At 38.8% G+C, this 15,953-nt stretch overlaps 1 protein-coding gene across 1 annotated transcript in view; it reads left to right on the top strand.

The window, feature by feature from the left end:
- Window positions 1-15,953, top strand: part of PLXND1 (plexin D1) — a 222,509-nt gene that overhangs the window by 131,170 nt on the left and 75,386 nt on the right. Inside the window, exons 16-19 of the mRNA XM_089512571.1 lie at window positions 1,623-1,790; window positions 6,658-6,748; window positions 9,425-9,691; window positions 11,432-11,581. Coding sequence (XP_089368697.1) covers window positions 1,623-1,790; window positions 6,658-6,748; window positions 9,425-9,691; window positions 11,432-11,581 — 676 coding nt within the window. The remainder of the gene's footprint in view (window positions 1-1,622; window positions 1,791-6,657; window positions 6,749-9,424; window positions 9,692-11,431; window positions 11,582-15,953) is intronic.

Here is a 15,953-nt window from a genome sequence, read left to right as displayed (position 1 = left end):
AGGCCACCGCCATGGTCCCAAACGAGCCACCTTCAAGAAGTGGATTTTTGTTGCTCCTTTTGCTGCCGGCCTCAGGCCACCTTAAGCGGCCTCCGAATAGCTTCCAATTGTGTCAGGAGCATGTGTCATCTGCAGGCCATGCCCCCAAAGTGGCCAGAAGCCACAGCTTTTGGCCCATCTATTTCAGCCCATAGTTAATCTAAGTGTGATAAACCATAGGTTTGTATACAAATATTATGATATTGGAAGTTTTGCCTTTGATTCCTTTTCTAATGATCCTCAACATTAAATTTGCCTTTTCCACAGCAAATACATGCTGGGTTGACAAGAAACCAAACTGAGATTTCTAGCTTGGTTAATAGTATGTCCTCTTTGGAGATGGCCATATCCCACTAGTTGTCTTCATTTTACCTGCTTTCTATTGTACCCAATATTTCTAAGTTCTTACTTAAAAGCACACACCAGTTCTCCCATTTTGGCTCACAGTTTTCTAGCATTACAACAGAAACACCTATATGCAATGTTTCTCTTCAAATATCTTATCGTGTATACATTTTTCTCTGTGTTTCTTTGGCCTCTTTCACTGTTGGTTTATATGGTCATGGTCTGTTTCCATCTTGTTCCTATTTGAGCAATCAAAACCATCTCTCTCTCAGCCCTTAGGGATAATTCAGCCTAAAATGGATACTCCCCAGCTTTTGTTGGTTTTCACTCAGTGTTTGCAACCCCCTTTCTCTCCCTCCCTCCCTCCTCTTTCTATGAGGCATGTTGCCAAGGAAGGAACAGAATGTTGTTGCCAGCAGTCTGAGCTGATAGCTTGCAGAGGGGTTTTGAAATCAGATGGAGGGCTTCATGAAATTTGGTCAAAACTTATCCAGGACCTGCAGCATACAAGTTGCCCATACCTGCACTAAGAAATCATTTCCATCTCCCTTTGAATGATGTTCTCTAATGTCCTCATTGTTCATGACAGCCAAGAAACCGTAACAGAGATATTGTTATTGCATCCCAAAAGGCCTCATCTACAGGCTTCCCTGCAGCTCCAAGTCAACAACCTTGGCTTCAAATGAATGGACTACTTCTCTGAGGACCAGGAACTCATTGCACCAAACATGCATACACAACTTTTGCCCTTCAAGAAGATAGTTGTATATGTAGCACTTTATAGCTGTCTTTTAAAATGTTTTTCTCCTCCTCTTCTTTCTCTATTCTGTTGTTTTTCCTTAAAACTATTTATTTTCTAAACTACATATGTCAGAAGTGTGAAAAGGGTGAACTTCCCTGGCTTTCTCACCCCCTTACAAAACTCATACAGGTGCTTAACTTGTATAGTTATTTAAATTCATATTAGTTTCATCTGGGCTGCTCTAAAACCTTTGGAGTAAAAATCTTGATGAAGTGGAAAAATGTTAATCAGTTTCATTAAATGATCCTCCATTTTGCTCTTATGTGGGAGGGAATACATTACTACTTACCCTTTCTGCACTAGTCCCAGTTCTGTAGTGCTGTACCATTTTAAAACCTTCCAGTTGATAGCAAGCAGCATAGTTAAGTCCAGAATCAAGATTATACTTGCACTGTACAGTCTGTACTCACCAACTTAATGTGTCTTTTCTTTTTAGTCGAACTGATACCACCATCACTTGTACCATGCCAAGTGTAGAATTTACTACTACTGCAAGTGTCTGTGTCCAGTTTGAAAATAAATCTTGCATTGGTGACAACAACAATTTCAACTATGAGAAAAATCCAAGTATAATGGATATCAACCCCAAAAAGAGTCAGATCAGGTAAGAGATCCTTCTATGGGTGACTCTCTGGTAACTTTGTGAAGTTGAAGGCTTTCATGGCTGGCATCCATAGTTTTTTTTGTGAGGTTTTTCAGCTATGAGGCCCTGTTTTAGAAGAGTTTGTTCCTGACATTTCGCAAGCAGCTGTGGCTGGTATCTTCAGAGAATCTGTCAAGTACAGTGCAAGTATAATCTTGATTCTGGATTGAAGATGCCAGCCACAGCTGCTGGTGAAACGTCAGGAATAAACTCTTTTAGAACACAACCTCATAGCCTGAAAAAACACAAAAAACTATATATTCTCTGGAAACTGTTGCCTGCACTAAAAGGATTACATTAATAAAGGTTGAGTATCCGTTATCTAAAATTCCAAAATCTGAAATACTCCAAAATCCAAAACTTTTTGAGCTACATTGTTGTTGGGTGCCTTCAAGGTGTTTCCAACTTATGACAACCCTAAGGCAAGCCTATCATGAAGCAAGTTTCTTCAGATGTGGTTTGCCACTGTCATCCTCTGAGGCTAAGAGTGTTACTTGCCCAGAATCACCCAGTGGGTTCCCATGCCCAAGCCAGTATTTGAACTCTGGTCTGTAGAGTCATAGTCCAACACTCAAACCACTACCCCACACTGGCTCATACTTTGAGCTAAGTTGGAGAAAGATGCAGCTAGGGAGAGATGCAAGAATCTGTGTAATGGATTCACACCAAGCACTACACTTGGAGTCTTTCCATTTCACAGATCTTCAGACTTTCTCCAGCCTCATTATGTCTCATTATGTTTATGGAATACAGATATTCTAAAATAAAAAAAACCCCAGCATACAGCACACTTCTGGTCCCAAGCAGTAATGATCTTGCAAAGAAGTAATAGTGGAGATTATCACACTGGGGTCATTTGCACAACTATCGGACTTGTGCAATAAAATGCTCTTCCGTTCCATACAGTTTCGCAATTACTATATTACACTGGGTTGTAGATGCATGAGAGGGACGTATTTAGCACAGCTTCTGTTCTCCACAAGTGAATCATTATTGTATTGTTACATGCATGCATTTTTGAGCAGGAAGTCCTAATTGTGTTCTGTACTACATCAGCTATGTGATAGTGAGAGCATAGCATTATTTGCTTCTGCACTAATGCATTCCAAAATGGTAGCAATATTGGGTTCTGATTCATGGGAATTTATTGTTAATGCAGAGTCATGCAGTAATAATGATTTCAAGGTACACTGACCATGGGGTGATCTTGACATCATCCTCCCTCAGTAATATTTTAGTGCTGCTATTGTTCCACTTTTTACCCCAGTGTGATAATCTCCAGCGTTGGGAGAATATTGTACTTTTATCCTCATTGTTATGTTATAAATGCTTATGATCTGTTTTAAATTACAGCTATTTTCACTAGGATAATTAATTTAATTGGTTTTAGTTGTTCATGATTATCATTGGTTTTAGTTATATCCTGTTTTAATCAAAGCCCTGAGCTAATTTGCATCTCATATTGAGAGTAAGGTAGAATGTTTCTTTGTTAATAATAAGTGGCAGATGAGGGACTAGTGCTTCTAATGGAGGCTTGCATATCACTCTGAACCTAGGATTATAGACATGTTGCTGAGAAGAATAGAGCTGCTGAGCCAGACAGAATGCTTGTTCATTGTAAACTCAGTTCTGGCTAGTAGCACCCAAATGCACACTGGTAATAAGGGGAAATGCTAATTTGATGTGTTTCAAAGCATGTAGAAATTCAGACCAAAGTTCATGTTAAAATCATACTCTTCTTACCAGCTCTCATTGCTGATGCAGTTTGCAATTTCTTATTCAAAAGAACCTGCAAGGCCAACAAATTCATTCTTCAAACATGTTGCTTTGGATTTCATTTTCTCCCTGAAGCCCTTAGGGCTCCTGTTCCTTTTTTTAATTTCTCCGTGAAATTACTCCTTGCTTAATACAGACTTGGAAGTATAACAACATAATCTGTATAAAGAAGTTGGAGAAATCAGCAAGTATCCTACAAACAAGTAGCTCACAATGTATATACTATTACCTAGGATAGGTGCCCTATTATTACTCAGACGTTTAGTGAATTGTGAATTAAGATCACAAAATAAGAAGTAAATTGAAATATGTGGTGAAATGCTTTGTAAAAAAAACAACAACACCCTGTAGCAACATATCCAGTTTTCAGAATTTGATGTGAAGTTCAGTCTTCTGACTATGAGGAGGGACAGAACTGGGTATAAATGGCATTGTGGTGTATATGTAAATGACATTATTAGTGCAGAACAACCTAAGGGGATAGTGAGCTGCTTAGAAATATATACTGCAGATTTCCACATGGCATCTCAGTGTTTCCTCTTATTGTATTGTTGTGGCTTTGTTTCTTGAATGGATAATTGAATCTATCATGATTTTTTTACAATGCTAAAACCACCATTCAGAATGTTGTTGTTTTTTTCAAAGACCACATACGCCAAGTAGTTTCACAGATGTGGTATAAGCTACAGAATGCCTATGAATATGCATAACTGCAGCATGCTGAGGTGTTAGAGAAGCCTTAAATGACTTGTGAAGTCTGTGCTTGTAAGAGTCCTGTACGTTAACGCTGTGGGTTTGAGTGTCTTTTAGAGGCAAGGTGGATAAATCACTATCTTCCTGAATTCCCTGATGAGATACCTGATGTTGCAATATAATTAAAGCAAGTAGAACATGAAACAGCTGAAGTAATGAAAGGCCACATGCAGGGTAAAGTCTGGATGTAGTTTTGGTAACCAATGGAGACAAGCCGTTTCTCTTTCCTTCTCTCGGCACTGGTGACATGTGCTAGAGCCATCTCATTATTTTCTTTAATTGATTTCACATTGATGGTGCCACATTTAGCATTCCTCAGGCAGCTTATCCAAGAAAAAAACCAAAATATTTTACTTTTTAATTGAATGATCTAGGATTTGTGATGGTGCAGCTACTTATTTTTGGTTTGCAGTGCAGGTAGCAAGATATATGCACACTGTGTACAACTAACCTTAGGGGCCCAGAGTTATTTTCTTTACTAGTCCTCCAAGTAAATTGTACGTTTATCGTCATTTTGTGCAAGCAAGGAAAATGTGAGCATTCATCTTAGGTCTACACTTCAAGGAGACCAATAGTCACAAGGGTGAGACCACATTTTCTCTTTCTCTTCTCTTCAGCACTCTCACCTCACAAACCACCATTCTAGTAACAGTTTTTTAAAAGTACATGTAATTAATCTTATTTATTGTTTGCCGTGTGAGGCAAACCACGAGAAGAGATGAACAGTGACAACTTGCTGGCATCTCATCAGCCTTTATTTTGTCTACCCCCCTGCCCCCAGTTACACAATATCAGGGAGATGCAGGCCACTGACATCCCAAACTCTTACTAAAACAAGTACTGTAGTTAGAACTTTAGACAGTCGCTTTCATAGTATCTGCAACATTTCATAACACAGGTCTGTCACAAGCAGCTGTTCTCTGGCTATTTCTCAAAAAGCTCATTTGTGTGTGTGCTGTGATTGGACCAGGGGTCAAATGCCCTTTTTTGAGCATATTCAGTAAGAGCTTTATCACACTAGCTGAAAACAGGATTTAAACAAGAGTTGAACTAGAGCTTTATCACACTAGGTAAAACAGGATTTGAACTAGAGTTAAATTAAATTCAAATTTAAACAGAATCCGCACATTCGGAAAGTTTGTCACACTGCTAAAGTGAAATGATGCCAAGTTAAACCGAAGTTAAAGCAGAGAAAAACACCACCTTTTTACTTTCAGAATTTCCTGAAAGTAAAAAGCTGCCATTTTCTTCCGGTTTAACTTCAATTTAACTTCTCATTATTTCCGTTAACAGCGATGTTGTGTGATAAACTTTGGGCATTTTTGGGTTTATCTAATTTAACTCTCGTTTAAATCCCATTTTCCCACGGGATCTCGCTAGTGTGATAAACTCCTAAGTCTTGCTTGGTTTCTTAGGCACGATACATACCTCCCAGAAAGGGCAGGCTGGAGATGGCCAGTTTTCCTGCGGAGGGGCACCGCAGCAGCCAAACTGTGTGGCATCCCTCCACCCCCAAAAAAACCCCTGGAAAAAACAGGTTCTTTTTGGGACGCTGTGCGCATGTCATGAGTGCGCCATTGGCGCACTCGTGACATAAGCAACGTACAGCAATGTCTATATGCTGCGTGTTGCTTATGTCACGATGGCAGCCCCCATATGGATGGGAGGGTGGCAGCAGCACATCCTAGGGTTCCATAACCCTAGAATCAGCGCTGCCACGCCACTTCCTACTCATGTGTACTGGGCCTTAGTGACCATTTCTTCAAAACAATACTGAGCCTATGTGCCCCTGGAGTTTGAAAAGTTTTCATTTTGGAAGACTAGAACAAATGCCACATAGGATTTGTTGGACACATTTGGAAAATTCTGAAGATAGCATAAGAAAGCTCCCAAGCCTATAAGTCGGTTTATAAGAATGCAAAACAATGTTTGTATGGCTCTTTATGAAAGCTACAGTTCAAAGACTATGAAACCTGCATAATTTAAACTTGACATATATACTAAATGAACCCTAGGACATGTACCCTGAGGGTCCTTGGTTTTAAAATTAATTAAAATCCCTTTCATGGGATTGCAAAGACGGGATAAGGACAGGGAAGTGATCCCGTCCTTATCCTATCTATGTGTGATAATTTCCAATGACTTTAGAGAGATGTTGTAAGTCTTTGATGGTGTTAGTGGTAGTGGAGTAAATAGGACAACAGACTTCTTTCTTGTTGATTCACTTTGTAATTTTAAGAGTGATAAATGTGACCTGTTCCTTATCTGATCTCTTTCCTTGTTTGTTGTCATTTAAAAGTGGAGGCAGAATCATCACTGTGGAAGGAAATGGATTTTTGATGGCTCAGAATGTGTCTATGGTTGTTCACACTATTGGTAAAGGACAAACGGTAAGTCTTCATCAGTGTGGCATGACAATAGAAAGACTACAGTAGAGGCAAAGAGGCAAACAATATGGAAGACCAAGCAAAGTATATAGGTTTTACACCAGGGGTGGAAGTCTGCATCTGTCCCTGAAGGACCTGGAGGGCCAGTTCTCTATTTTCATTCCTGCCCATTCCAAATAAAATTATTTTTTTAAAAATCGCTAGCATTTTTTTCACCAAAAATATGTCCTATACATCCTCCCCCCAGCCTAGTCTAGATCGTCATTTCTTCTTTTGAAAAAATGTGCCCGCTGGCCTAAAACAGGATGGAGGGACTGAAGATGAAGTAAAATAGTGAATCACACCCCAGAGGCTTTAAGGATTCTACATGTGTGCTGTATTTTTACCCTTGTTGTTGTGTTTCTAAATTGTTTTATGCTGTTTTTAATTAGTCATGTTTTAATAGGATCATTTATTTAATTGTTTTCTTTATTTGCATCAGTTTTGCAGTTGTATCTTGTTTTAACCTTGTTGTTTGCTGCTTTGGATCCCATATAAGGAGAAAGGCAGGATATAAATTAAATAAACAATAATAATTTGTCCCCAGCAAAATTGCAAGGGGGAGGGGCTGGGAGACTTGTGGAATAAAAAAATAGCCTTGAGGGAGTACCTCACCTATATCTCACATGCTGATTGGAAACAGCCAGTGTTCAAGCTCTTAATATATCACTAAATCCCATGGCACTCTTACAACATTGGATTAGGACTTTCTTCTCCTTTTCCTTTCCTCTGCATTCCTCTGTGGCACAAATACCTGCTCTAGAGGTTTCCCCTGCCCTCCAGAACAATGTCTTATATTCCAAGAGTTTGTTCATTTATTTGATATGAATACTGCATGGTTTTTATTTTGGCCTTTCAATTCATATCTCCTTCCCTCCATGCCCAAATCTATGTCTGCTGAAACTTGTACTACTATTCCAGAAAACATCCAAGGATGATAGCTGTGTTGGCCATTTAGCAAATCCAATCATAAATCCACCAAGCAATGATACCTTTATTGGCCAACCACAGTATACATGTTTTGAAGCTTCACTGGATTCTTCATCAGGCAACGTGTTACAAACTAAACAGGAGGGAAATAAATTGAAGCTGTTAGTCATAGGCCTTCATTTTGCTTTTTCTCTTCTTAAGATGGTATGAAGCGGCATGCATATCTTGCAGGCTGGCGCCTCCTCCTTCTGACCATATGGCAACTGGGAGATTTTCAAAGTCTGGGAAATGTAACATCCATTTGCATCACAACAAAGACATTTCCTTTGCAATCCAATATGTCTCCATCCTTGTGAGGCCTCAGGCCTCTTTTTAAGGCAGAGGACACTGGATTTCTCAAGAAGCTTCTGTGCTTCAGGAAAACTTTTGGTGGTGTTGAGGTAAAACATGCCAATCCATTCCAAATTTAAGAAGAAGAAGAAATGCTTTACCTTTATTAGAGGTCAAAACCTCAAATAGGATGGTCCTAGTCCACAGTATCTGATTTGCAGCCATATGTAGAATTATGTCAGATTACTTTATTCATTAAATTTCTGGCCTGTTGTTCCTCTAATGAACTCAGGATGGCATAACTGTTTTATTCTCTTTATTGACCCCCAAACCCTTACTACTCTCACTAAAATCCAGGAAAGGGGATTATGCAGAAAGGTCAATCAAGGTACTTCTTGACTGTTCAGGGAGAGCTGGAGTAAGCTCCTGTACTCTAGCCAAAAAAGGTTCTCTGTTAGCTAATGGTCTCTCTCAATTTTTGCACAATGTTCATTATCTGTTAATGGTATTGTTGAGTGTCAGTTGTAGGGATCCTGCAATTTGACTTTATGATCTTTTAGGAGTGAGGAACTGCCATGGCTAGGACACATTGGCAGGATTATGGAGTGCCATGCTCCTTGTCCTTAGTTTTGTATGTATGTATGTATGTATGGTTTAAAATATACATACCACAACACCTGGTGATTAGAGTATTTTCACCATGTTTTAGGGGAACTGGACTGCTTTAGGAACACTGGTTTACTTCCTTGTTAAACAAACAAACAAACAAAAACCCAAGAGGGTCCAAAACATGGCAAAATTGCCCCCACCACTATCTAGGGTGGGTTTTGATTCATTCTGAATTTAAAAGTTTTTTTTAAGGCATATGGGGGTACTTTATGAGGTCACACTTTGCCCAATCCTTATTTAACCCTCCTGGCTATTAGGGTTATTTTTTTCTCTTTGAAAATGTGTCTAGTGAATGTTGATTTTTATGTTTTGAAAAAATCTTTCCCCTTAACATTTTCTTGATAAGAGTTTTTATAATATCCATTTGCCAACATATAAGTTCTCTGTAATTTTTGATTATGAGTTACAGTGTTCCAAAAGAGGCAGTTAAAGTTTGCATAATTGATCTGCTCTTTTGAAATAAACTTTCTACTCAAGAAATACATTGAATGGTTTAGGATTCACTAACATTTACCTACTCTCTCTTGAATCACATTAACAGCAAGGCTCTATTTCACTCATTTTTTTTCTATTTATGTGACACTTTGATGGATTTGTCTTCAACTGATGCAAATACTGTAATTGCTACTGACTTCCTGCAGTTTTTGTTTATATGTTAATACAAATAAAGTTTATCAGTGTTTGATGTGCATGCTTTTCTCCTGCTTTCAGAACTGTAAGGTTCACTCCGACACTGTGATTACCTGCCCCTCTCCAGCTGCCTCCAATCTCACTGGGAGCAAGCCAGCTTCAGTGGACTTCTACATTAATGGACGCCTATATACTGATGACAACCATTCCCCCTTTGACCATCATGAGGAGGCTGTTCATATTAGCAAGTTTCACTTGGAATACTACCCAGACCCCCAGTTCTTCACAGCCAAGAAGGAGAAGTGGATCAAACATCATCCTGGAGAGCCCTTGACTCTAGTCATACATGTAAGAATATAACACATAAAATGCACTGACTTCTTATACACTGAGATTTTCGATCAGATCATTTTGTTTTGAGGTTTACAGTGGCCAGAAAATTCATGTTGGTAGAAAGAGGCGGTGATGATTAGAAATTAACAATGAGAAGTTACAATGAAGTGAATAAAAATTTTAAAACTTTGTCACAGTGACTGTCCCTAAATTAAAACATACACACACTGTAATTCCTAAATATAATTCAGGCAATGTTGGAATGGAGATAATTTTCTTCTGTATCTCCATATTTATATTTATTTATTTATTTCATTTGTATGCCACCTTTCTCCCCATAGGGAGCCAAGGAGGCTCACAGGGAAAAAAAACATTTAAAATCTCACTAATAATCAAAGCAGTGAAAATCCACACACAATATATTCACACAAAAATATCCAAAAGTTAAAAGCATAGCTAAAACCTTCTCCATAAAAACCACCCTGATATGGCATATACCAAATGCTTGGTTAAATAAAAATGTCTTGGCTTGCCAATGAAAATCAGGCAGGGAGGGGGCAAGCCTAGCTTCCCTTGGAAGGGCATTCCAAAGGGTGGGAGCAACCACCGAGAAGTTGGCAGATACATGAGATTCATGTCTATCTGAAAAAAGGGCAAGCTGTGGTAATGAGGCAGGGTTTTTGCACGTTTTCCAATCAGGGCAGACACAAAAGAAGTATGAGACAACTTGGACTTTCTGCTCTTTGCACATTCAGATCATATACAGAATCATGTAAACTGCCTGACTCTTATTTTGGAGTTCAGAGCAGGCAGATTAGTATTTAAGAAATGAGAAAGTGGGGAAGTACATATTTATGAAATCTTTTTTCATCTCTGATCATGAGGAGGTGGTCTGTATGTGACTTCCCAGGATTTCAACCACTGCATTAATTCACAGGAGTACTGCCACCTGTAGTCACTCATTGATTAAGACAATGTATATGAAGCAGAGCATGCTTTTCGTATTTCATTTAAAAGACACAAAATTTAAACATACAAAGTCTGCGAAGACTCTGTACTTTCTTAACAACTCCTCCCACTAATGGTGAAAAATCCAACAATAGTAATAGAAAACTGTAATAGAAAAAAAGAGAGAGAGAGAAATTGGAGAGAAGAATGGAGGTTGAAGGATCATTTTGATTCAGAAACTTGTGCATTATTCTGATAGTTCCTGTTAAATAATGTGGTCAAACAGAACTGAATGGTTTGGCCAATGAACAATGCTAATTGAATGGTTTTGTCTGCTGCAGGATGTCCTCACTGATATCATGGACTTCAAAAACATTGTTTGGGGCACTCATCAGCAGGCAATCTAAGCACCATCTACCCTGTTTCCCAATAATTCCTATTAAGGCTTATGATTAGTTTTAATCAGGGTCATTTGATGTATAGAATGAGAAGATCAAAGGCATTGTACCCAAGCCCTAAAGGCTTTTTGGCTCTGGTGTATTCCATTCTGGGAAATAGGAAGGAATTGGAAAACACTTCCTTATTTTCACTGTGTTTCTATCCCATTCAAAATGTGGCAAGGAATGAGAAGAGAGTGCTGTATTTCCTTTTGTCTTGCAAAGATAAAGTATGCTAGCTGAAAGCTTTGGAAAGAATAAAAACAGTGTGGGGCTTTCACAAAGTGGCCATTACAGAGAAAGAATGATTTATTTGCTGTCAGTCACATTGTTTTTGGTTATTTACTTCTTGGTTTGTTTCCATAATTAGAAAGAGCCTGACAACCTTGGCCTGGAAAGCAATGAGTATGAGGTTAAAATTGGTCTAATTTCCTGTGAGATCCAGATAGTTTCAGACAAAGTCATTCACTGCTCAGTCAATGAATCTCTGAGTACCTCGGAAAGACAGCTCCCTGTTACGGTAAGTGGTAGTAGATGAAAGTATTTACCTGCATATATTTAATCTGCCTTCTAGTTTATGTACACTCATTGTGGCACCATGAAATTTGGCTTCTAATACAGTGTTCAAAAAATTGAAGCAATCCCCTTTTTTATTTTAAGATGAGCAAGCAACGTGTTTTTAAAGAAAATGTCAAATCATCTAAAAGGTACTTCTAGAGTGGGTTAGCCTGTCGCACCAAAAAGAACAAGGAATCTTGTGGCACTTTAAAGACAAACAGATTTATTGATCTCACTTAACTATAAGACAGATAGAAACACTTCAAGACTGAAACAGTTTCCCCGTCAGAGCTTTTAATTTGTCAATTTGAAAGTACTCTCATAGGTTAGCTAGCTGTGTGATGAAATGGCATTTAGGTAGGCATTTGCATGATTGTCCCACTTACAGGGTAGCACCCCTTTTATTTTATTGTATATGTTGCTTGTCTCCTAAATCTCTGGAGCATTCAGAATCAAAAATCATATTCCTAGCCACTTTTCAAATGATGCTTTCAAGAATAAAGAAGTTCCTAAAATAAGTTGTGAAATGGATGGTCCAATTGGTCAAGAGTACACAATACATATAACAAAAACAGCACATATGAAGCATCTCTGTAGTAGACAATATATAAATGAGTTTCTTAGGGTCCTTAATGTTTCACAAGAATGAGCTTTGGATCAGATCTGCTGAGTTGGGGAGTTTATTGCATGTAATTTTCACGCCGACCCAGACACAGGATGGGGTCAGGCTGGAACAGGTTAAAACTGATTTTACTACACACAAAATTGCTGCTGCGCTGCCGCCCGACCATCACCTGTCCTCCAGCAGTGCTCTGATGGCTGATTTTGATACTACAGAAGCTGGACATTGTTGCTTCTTTATTAGTATTTTTAATATATTTTATCGATTTTGTATCACCTCTCAGCCCACAAGTACTCCTGCGGTGATGAACAAATAAGATGCAATTAAAGCAAAATAGAGATAAAAACATTTTAAAATTTTCCTTTGTTATGGAGTTCCACAGTTGAGTAACTTCTACAGAGAAATCCCTGTTACACATACCCAGCAATCTAATCTCTCAAGGTATTGCGACATGTTCTGGCAGGATCATGTGGGAAGAGACGGTCTTTCAGATATCATGACCCCAAGTTGTTTACAGCTTCATCACACAGCACCTTGAATTTAGTTTGGAAGCAGATTGGAAGCCAGTGTAGTTCTTGTTGTTTTATGGTCCCCAAAATTCACACCTGACACCAGTCTGGCTGCTCCGTAATATGTCATCTAGGAGCTTTTAACATGGCTGGCAATGCACTAACTGTTATTATTTTTATTTGTTTGTTTTTAATAGAGTTGTAGTAACTATCAGACTATTGAATTAATCTCCTATTCAACCAAAGTGATGCTCAAGTTTTTATAACAAAGACTTTTACCACACAGACCTCAAGAAATGTGAGATGTCTAAGGAGCTAAACAGACCAGCGTTATACACTAGTGTGGGACAGTGTGAGGCAGCGTGTGGCGTACTCATGCTGGCTGCCCCCACACCAACATCATGCTGCAGACTCAACCACACAGCGGTGGATGTCACAGTGCTCTGTTGGCGCAGCATTTACATGCTCTGCGCCAAAAAGCTGCCACCAGCAGCAAGTGAACCTTTTTGCAGGCGCTAAAAGGAGTGTGCATGTTTGCAATATGATTCCTGTTGTCTCTTCCTTTTCTAAATCCAATTTACGGGCTCGACAGACCACCCCTTTGGAGCGGCATCCTGCCACCCCTTTTAGTGCCGGATCAGGGCCACAGCAACTGCACGCCACGGCCCCTATATGCCACTTTGCCGATGCTAACAAAAGTTAAGGAAGAAAACCAGAATTACTGCTGAATATTAAAAATACAGAAATAAAAAACACAGAATTTACATAACTTAAAGGGAATAGTTAAGACATCAAAATGGTTAAGGAATTTATGTACCTTGGCTAAATTATCAGTCAAAAGGAATAGTGTATTATTTATTTCATTTATTTCATTATTTATTACATTTATAGCTGTCTTTTTTCCAGTGTGGGACCTAAGTGTAGTCAGCAATGATTTGGAAGGGCATGGATAAAGGAGCTGGATTATATCCTGAAATGAAAAGATACATTTTTGAATACTAAATTCATTATAACTCATAACATAGTATTTCATATGTCTATGTATGGATATGCAAGTTGGCCAATTAAGAAAGGTGGCAGGGGAAATACCATTTGAAACATGGTGCTAGATAAAAGAGGGTTTTTTTTTTACAGATAACATGGGCTGCCAAAAAGATTAATATATGGGTATGAAAGCAAACTAAACCTGAACTCAGTACAAGCCAAAATTATTACGTTGATGCTATTATACTTTGGACACATCATGTGAAAGCAACACTCAGTGAGAAAGACAATAGTGCAAGGAAAAGTTGAAGGCAATTGAAAAGAGGAAGAACTACCTTGCCACCTTGATGGGACATAACAACAACAAAAAATTATTGTTGTTTTATGCCTTCAAGTTGTTTCTAACTTACGGCAACCCTAAGATGATTGTATCATGGGGTTTTCTTGGCAAGATTTGCTCAGGGCAGCTGCCTTTTCCTTTCTCCAAGGCTGAGAGGGCATGAGTTTTCTGAAGTCACCCAGTGGGTTTCCTTGGCTGAGTGGGGATTCAAACCCTGCTCTCCAGTGCTCAGACCACTGCAGCACACTGGCTCTCAACTACAATTACAATCTAATGAATTGTTTTTAGCTTTATGTATCAATGATCCCATATTGGTTTCTTAACTGAAAGGCAACTCGTATACAGACCAGCAACAAAAATAATGACCATGGAGAATCTACACAAATTCAACCTAGAAAATGAAGAAATAGAAATAGTAAAAGTGTTCTCATACCTGGGATCAAACATTGATAGGAACAGCGATTGCAGCCAGGAAATCAGAAGAAGCTGAAGAATGGGGAGAGTGCCTATGAAAGAATTAGAAAAGATCCTAAAATGCAAAGATAAACAACTGAGTACAAAGGTTAGAATCATACAAGTCATTGTATTCCATATTTCCATGTATAGATGTGAGAGCTGGACAGTTCAGAAAGAAGATAGGAAGAAAATCAATTGATTTGAGATGTGGTAATAGAGAAGGGCAGTGAGGATGCCATGGACAGCTAAGAAGACAAATAAATGGGTCCTATAACAGATCAAGCCAGAAATCTGTCGAAGCCAAGATGACAAAACTGAGGTTGTCATACTTCAGATGCACCATAAGAAAGCACGACTTACTGGAGAAAAACAATCATGCTGGGAAAGGTGGAGGGAAGTAAAAAGAGAAGAAGACCATGTGCTAGATAGATGGACTCTATTAAGGAGTTCTCGGGTATGACTTTGCGGGAACTAAGCCGAACAGTGGAGGACAGGGAGTCTTGGAGATGTCTCATCCACAGGAGTCACAATCAACTCGAGGGCAGTCAATAGCAACAAAAACAAAAGGGAAAATGCAAGTAGGAGGCAACTGGGAAGATAAGGTGAAGGTTTTGACTTTGTTGCACAGTTACCTTCTTTGTCCCCTCCCCTCAAAATGTATGACAGCTGTTCCTTTATATGGGTGAACCAAAGGTATGAACTTGGGGAAAAGGCCAGAAATGCAATGGTTAACTTTGTCATCTTGTCATCCAGACCACTGAACTATGCTTTAGACTGAAATCCAGTCTAAAGCTTTATTTCTTTGAGTTCTTTTTCTTTGTGACTCAAATGTTATGCTAAAGTATGACAGAATTTTGGCAAGAAAGAGAGACTTGGAGAGAGAGGAAGAGAAAGAGTGAAGAAAGGCAGAGATGCCCTGCAGGCCACAAGTAACTAAAACTCATTAATGACTGTCTGGTGGAATCATGACCAATTAAAAAGTAACTGATTTTTCTGAGGAGCAATAAATTAAATAAAAATGAAGTTGGATATAGGATAAAGCCTATTCCCAGATGGCAGAGTAACAGTGTAGAATTGCAGGTGCTGTCTGTCATGTAATCCTTTCCTTAAATATGCTTTGCCTTCCTCTACACTTGTATAATCAGTATGGTAATTTCTCACAGGTTTAATGTGAGCTGGCATTCTTACTACTGCTCTCATTGGTGACCTGGGGGCTATGTGGATGTGAGAGCCTTTTTTACAACCAAGAGAGATATTCTGTAGATGTGGGGGAAGCACAGAGAAATTTAAGTCAGTTCTGCATTGGAGAAATCAGTTCCCAGGGCTGGCTTCCCATGGTCAGTTTATATGTGAAACTAAATGGGTCATTAAGAACTTTGTCAGATTATAACACTTCTTTAATACATTTGAAATAAATTTATTT

This window comes from Sceloporus occidentalis, unplaced genomic scaffold (assembly GCF_023333645.1).
Source record: "Sceloporus occidentalis isolate IW3139 unplaced genomic scaffold, rSceOcc1.0.p SCAF_1, whole genome shotgun sequence".
NCBI classification, from domain to species: domain Eukaryota; kingdom Metazoa; phylum Chordata; class Lepidosauria; order Squamata; family Phrynosomatidae; genus Sceloporus; species Sceloporus occidentalis.
This window is presented reverse-complemented; position numbering and strand designations above follow the sequence as displayed.